We start from the raw sequence: 7,500 nt of genomic DNA on the forward strand, positions 1-7,500 counted from the left end.
GTGTGTGTGTGTGTGTGTGTGTGTGTGTGAATATATATTAAATATATATATATATATATATATATATATATATATATATATATATATATATATATATATATCAAGCATATGTGTGTATATATATAATTTACACACACACACACACATATATATATGTGTGTGTGGGTGGGTGTGTACATATGTGTGTATATGTATATATATAGTTAGAGCAGCGGACTCAAAACTGTCACGAAGGCAATCTGAGTTCGAGGGTTCGAGTCACCGGCCGGCGCGTTGTTCCCTTGGGCAAGGAACTTCACCTCGACTGCCTACCTAGCCACTGGATGGGCAAGCCAGCCCAAGTCAGTGCTGGTCCAAAGCCCGGATAAATAGAGAGAATGATTTCCAAAAAGGTAACACCGGCACTCTCTGTGGAAAGAAACTGGGGACCCGACCACGTACTCACTCCAAGAGCATCACAACATGAAAACTACAATTAAGTATCATGCTGTGACCACGGCGGTTCAAACATGAACCTACCGTTAAAAAAAATGTGTGTGTATATATATATATATATATATGATATATATATTATATATATATATATATATATATATATATATTTATGTGTGTTTTATCATCATCAATAACGGTATGCTCATGCTTGAGCAGCCGTGGACCTCTCCACTATCCTTCGCCACTAAACTCGATCTTACGCTTTTCTTTCCACTTGTACCATCGACAGCCCACAAATATCTTTGATATTGTCGCTCAGTCTTGTCTTCGGTTTGCCTCTTCCTCTGTTTCCTATCACCATCCCTGTCAGCAAGTTTTTCTCAATACTTTTACTTCTCATTACATGACCAATAAACTTTAATTTCCTCCTGTTCAAGATGTCCAACAGCCGGTCTTTACAATTTATTTTTCTCAGCACTTCATCATTCGTCTTCTTCTCTGTCCAGCTAATACACAGTACTCGTCTGTAACACCACATTTCAAAACTATTGATCTTTTTCTTGTCTATCTACTTCAGCACCCAACACTCAGAACCATATGATGCAATTGGGAAAACTAATGAGTTCAATAAACTCAGATTTGTCCGTAAGGTAATGCTTCGGTCTTTCCAGATGTTATTGAGAGCAATTTTGGCGTTTTTGGCAATGGTAATTCTTCTTTTTATCTCCGGTGAATCATCATATGTATTAGTTAAAACAGCTCCAAGATAAGGGAACTCTCACATTTTCCACAATCATTCCATTGATTGTAACATGTTCATCATTGTTCATTGCCGGTTATCTTTGAATCTTCATGATCTTAGTTTTCTTGGCATTAAGAAACAAGCCAGCCCTTTTGCTTGCTTCTCTAACTTTATCTAGTAGTTGTTGTAGTTCAGTGATACTGCTGGCAATCAAAACTATATCATCGGCGTACCTCAGATTTGATATTTTGTATCCTCCAACATCCACAGTTCCTTCAAAATTCTCTAGAGCACCTCTCATAATTGTTTCAGAATATATATAAAAGAGGTGCGGAGACAGAATGCAACCCTGTCACACTCCTTGTTTGACTTCGAACCATTCTATTAACCCATAAGTTGTTCTTACAGCTGCTTGTTGTTGGTCATACATGGCTTTTATTAGTTGGATGATGTGTTTTGGAAACTTCATATCGTTCATGTTATTCCAGAGGATATCGTGATAAACAGTATCAAAAGCTTTCACATAATCGATGAAACACAGGTATAGGTCTTTTTGATGTTCTCTGTTTTTCTCTATGATCAATTTTAAATTTAGAATCTGGTTTCTGGTACCTTTTCCAGGGCGAAAACCTGCTTGTTCGTCTGCAATTTCCTCTCTTAACTTCAACTTCATTCTTTCAGCAATAATTTTCAACAAAATTTTGCTGCTGTGACTTATTAATGCAATTGTCCTATTATTGTTGCATTGGAGTGCGTCACCTTTTTTAGGTATGGGAGTAAAGACTGATTTTACCCAGTCTTCTGGCCATTTTCTTTCATTCCATATTTTTGTACAGAGTTTGTAGAAGAAGTATTCAACACTTTCGCCAGCATTCTTAATTAGTTCTGCTGTTTTTTCATCTATTCCGGGGCTCTTGTTATTCTTTACTTCTTTTATGGCTTTTATAACTTCGTCTAGCAGTGGCGGTGGTTCATCGTTGTCATTGAGTCTAATTAATGTTGTTGTTAGATCTTTATTCTTTTTGTATAGGTTGGAACAATATTGATTCCATCTATCTTTGACTTCTTTTCCATCACATAAAACAAGTCCATCTTTAGTTTTGATAGTGTCCATTGTAGGTTTAAATTTTCGTGTGATGTTTCGTACTCCTTGGTAGAGTTCTTTAGTTGTCTTATTGATAGAACAGTTTTCAATTCTCTGGCAATGTTCATTTAAATATTTTTCCTTATCTTGTCGCAATAATCTTTGAATTTTTGTATTTTGTTTTTTTGTAAATTGGATTATTGATACCCTTTGATTTTAGGCATCTTCTTGTTTCAATTTCATTAGTGTTTTTTCAGATATCCAGGGGGAATTTGTCTTTTTCTTTTTGGTGATAGTTTCTTAAGCAGTGCTCAGCAGGAGTTCTTTTCCTTCTTCCCACAACTCATTTGGTGTGTTATCATCTTCACATTGACTGAGTATTTCAAATTTGTTTGACACTGTAATTCTGTAATTGTTATCAAGAGTTTTGTAGTCGAGCTTTAGAGGTGGTGTTGGACGCTCCATCTTTTTGAGTCTTATTTGAAAGTCGATAGTTAGTAGTTGGTGGTCACTGTTGCAGTCGGCACCAGGGGCTTGTCTTGGCATTTTTATATATATGTATTTTATGTTATATATATATATATATATATAATATATATATATATTATATATATATTTTGTATATATATATATATGTATGTATATATATAATACTATATATATATGTGTATATATGTATTTATGTATATGTATCATCATATATATGTGTGTTATTGTATGTATGTTGTGTGTGTGTAGTGTGTGTGTGTGTGTGTGTGTGTGTGTGTGTGTTTTGTGTGTGTGTGTGTGTACATACATATATTATATATATTATATATATATATATATATATATAATATATATATATATATATATATATTTATATTTATATATATATGTATGTATATATACATACACACACACACACACACACAACACACACACACACACACACACACACACACACTCACACATGTATATATTAATATATGTACTTTTATATATATTATATATATATATATATATATATATTTTTATATATATATATATATATATATATATCTATATATATATATATATAAAGATAGACAGATAAAAAAATGGATGTGTATGTGTATATGTATAAATGTACACACACACGACACAAAAAAAAAACACACACAACACACACACACACCAACACACACACACACACACACACAAACAACCCCCCTATTTAGGAAGGTATTTTTCTAAAAAAATGGCCGTTTTTCATAATTTCTTGTAATGAAAAGAAAGGGGAAAAAGGAAAACAAAACGAAAAAATAAAACCCCAAACTTGCCCTTGTCATTCCAATAACACTGTCGTTGGAGAGTTAAAAAATTTTTCCGTGTCAGCAATTTGAAATCATTTTTGTCAAAATTTTTTAAAAACGTCAACGCGGGGAATCCGGGACCAACTCTGCAGTGCGTATTGGGATTCAAAGGAAGCAGCCGATTTTTTGGGCAAATTTTTTTCGTTAACGAAAATTTTGCATGCCTTTTACATTATTCTTTTAAATTTTTCTTTATTAAAATATTTTTTTTATAATCATTATTTTTTCATAATGTCGCGGAGATTCACCCCAGGAAAAGGAATTACGATTCTTTTCTTTAATGATGGTTGTTTGAAGAAAAAATAAACTGTTTTTTAAAAGGAGGGGTTTTTACACAGCTGAAATCGAACAAACAAAACATCCCAATTCTTTTTTTTATTTCACAAAATCTTTCATGTATAAACGAAAAAATAAAAGATGTCATACCTTTTCTGGATGTAAAAAACAATCAAAAATTACATTTTTAGGCGTTGTTGTTCTCAGGGCTATTTTTTTAGAAAAAACCAAATCCCTGTTATAAAATGGAATAATGGTATCACAATCAGCTGCTTAAAAAATTAAAAACCTTTTAGTGCCTAAAAATTTGGAGTTTATATATATATATATATATATATATATTATAATTTTATAATTATATATATATAAATTATACATAATATACATATATATTTACATCACACACACACCACCACACAAATATAATATTTTTATATAATATATTTATATATATTATTATATATAATATATATAATATATTATAATATAATATATATATATGTATATATATATATATATATATATATATATAATATATTATAATATATATATTTAATTTTGTGTGTGTGTGTGTGTGTTGTGTTGTGTGTGTGGTGTTGTTTGTATTTATATAATATATTTTGGGGGTGTGGTGTGGGTGTGTGTGGGTGGGGGTGTGTGTGGTGTGTGTGGTGTGTTTTTGTGTGGTGGGGGTGTTGTGGTGTGTGTGTGTGTGTGTGTGAGATATTGCATCGTCAAGTGCATAAAAAAAAAAAAAGTTTTGAATTTGTTCCAGACTTAGCATAAAATTTTGAAACAATACATGTCTACAATAAAAATTTTTAAGTTTATGATAATAATAATAATAATATTAATAAAAAATAAATTAAATTTTAATAACGAAAAATATTTAAAAATAAATTATGATATAATAAGTTTTTGTTATTATCATATTATTATCATTTATTTTTATTACTATTTTTTATTTTTTTTTTATTTTATTATTATTTTAAAATATTATTATTATTATTATTATTATTATTATTATTATTATTATTATTATTATTATTATTATTATTATTATTGGTGTTGTTTTGTTATCATCATCATCATCGTTATCGTTATTATTATCATTATTACTGTTACCATCATCATCGATATTATAATTTTCATTATTATGATTATGATAATGATGATGGTCATGATAAAAATTATTATCAGCATTATTGTTGCATTCATTTTCATTATTAGCGTCATTATCCTCATCGTCACACACACAAAAATTATTACGAAGTATTTATATGTAGTAGTTACTTTTTAAGGAATTTAACGTCGTAAATGCTCTATAAGTTCCAACATCTACTTACATCCTCGCTCGTTTATGTATCCCTTAACCTAGCCGCATAAATTGTTTGATTATATAGCATATATAACTTCTCTTTTAACCTTTTTATCTGTCTGCGTGCGCTGTTGCGTGTAATTGCGGAGAGGAAATGTGAAAAAATACAATAGCAAAGGGACGTATTCCTTTACATCAGTGACTGAAAGGTAGTAACATGAAAATGCATTTCTCCTTGTGTCTATTGTATCCAATACAGCGAGCATCCACTCAACTTATTCAATGCAGCTGTTGTGTTCTGAGTGAATTTAACACTTGTTCTAAATTATTGTTTGCAAATCACACGTTCCGCACTTTCTTTTCAATCAATTCTAATTTGAGTGGTTCGTACCTCATTAGCCTCAATGGCCCGAAGTTAATGAAGCTTAATGGACGGGTGTTGGCGTTACTTGCGTTGTAATGTGATTGAGGGCCTTTTCAACAGCTACGAGTGAAAGGATCACTCCATGAACAAATCAACAGGGAGATAAAAAGAGTCTCTCTCTCTCTCTCTCTCTCTCTCTCTCTCCTCTCTCTCTCTCTCTCCCCTCTCCTCTCTCCTCCCCTCTCTCTCTCTCTCTCTCTCTCTCTCACGCACATACACACACGCACACACACACACGCACACACACACGCACACGCACACGCACGCACGCACGCACACACACACACACACACACACACACACACACACACACACACACACACACACACACACACACACACATACAAACAAACATACAAACAAACAAACAAACATATATATATATGTATATGTATATATATATATATATATATATATATATATATATATATATATATGTATACATATATACATAGTCGTTATAGGTTTTCCACATAGGCGTCGAACAGTCAAAACGAAGAGATAGACTAATACGGCCGAGAATAATTTCATGTTTATTAGCAAACGTTCCAGAGATCAATCCAATCTCTATCATCAGTGCTGTAATATTGAACCAAAAAAAAAACGTGCATTAGACAACAGGAATATATTGATTAAAGAGGTTCTCTAAATTCAAACAAACAATAATATCAAATTACAACAAAGTGTGAGCAAAAAATATAGGTATATTAGACAAACGAGTATATACAGTGAATACTAAAGTCTGTGTTGGAGAAAGGATGTGAGTGTTTGTGATAGTGCTCTCTTATGGCCGAGAAAGATGGTCTGCTCAGCGGTAGTCCCGTACGAAATGACTTGCCTTTGTGTTCCATTATGTGGTGACATAACCAATGTGAGGTGGACCCCACGTACCTGACTTGGCAGCCAGGACAGGTAAATAGATATACCACATTAGAACACAAATCAAAGTGGCATCTCGTAGGCTGGTTTAAGAAAATTGCAACAATGATAGAATTACTGAAGACAAAAGTGAATTTTATTTGCGGGTAATTGTTTTGTAGGAGTGTTTTTAGTTGTTTTCTGACTTCAAAGCTCAATTTCCCCATAAATGGCAGTTTTACATATCTATGATCCCTTTTAACAGATGATACAACAGGTTGATCTGAGATTTTTTTACAAAGAAAAGTCTTTCATCATCAAATAGATACAATGGGTACCCATTATTTACAAAGAAGTTTTTTAGAAAATTCATTTCATCATGAAAAGTGGCTCTAGTGATGAGTGTTTTTATGCTGTTGATTTTATAAATATATGGGATATTGCTGAGAAAATGAAGGCCGAGGCCAGTAAAGGTTGATTTACGGTAAATGCTGGTATGGAAGCGGCCATTATCATTGGTAACACAGGTTCTAAAAAGGGTAGTTGGTTATTCTGTTGCATTTCACAGGTAAATTTAATACTTGGGCGTTTAGAGTTAAGATAATTTAAGAATAAATTTACATGCGAGGGGTCTTTAAAAAATACGAATGTGTCATCAATATACCGATGGTAGTAAATAGGTCCAAATTCAGGTGGGCATTGTTTGAGCCACTTTAGTTCGTGGTGACAAAGAAAAGCATTGGCATATGAAGGGCCAAGTGGGGAGCCCATTGCCACCCCGTCTGTTTGGGTGTATATATAATTGTCATATGAAAATACAGAGTAGTGGGCTGCAATAGTGAGTAATTTTTAAAATTTTCTTTTGTCAAACCAAAGTTGTCAAGATGGGCAGATTTTATGTTGTTAGTTATAATATCAGTGGTTTCTAGAACAGCGATTCCACGTCAAAACTTGCCATAGTGACGGGTTGTTTGGGGTCTAGGGATGTGATTTCATTAGCAAAGGTTGTGGAATTATCAGTGGTATACT

At 32.5% G+C, this 7,500-nt stretch overlaps 1 protein-coding gene across 1 annotated transcript in view; it reads right to left on the minus strand.

Annotated features, from left to right (window-relative positions):
- Positions 1–7,396: 7,396 nt before the first annotated feature.
- LOC119580713 overlaps positions 7,397–7,500 on the minus strand; it is a 2,120-nt gene continuing 2,016 nt past the window's right edge. The window contains exon 2 of the mRNA XM_037928811.1: positions 7,397–7,500. This exon is cut by the window's right edge and continues 260 nt beyond it. Within this exon, the coding sequence (XP_037784739.1) occupies positions 7,397–7,500 (104 nt within the window).

This window comes from Penaeus monodon, chromosome 14 (genome assembly GCF_015228065.2).
Source record: "Penaeus monodon isolate SGIC_2016 chromosome 14, NSTDA_Pmon_1, whole genome shotgun sequence".
Classification (NCBI taxonomy): Eukaryota; Metazoa; Arthropoda; class Malacostraca; order Decapoda; family Penaeidae; genus Penaeus; species Penaeus monodon.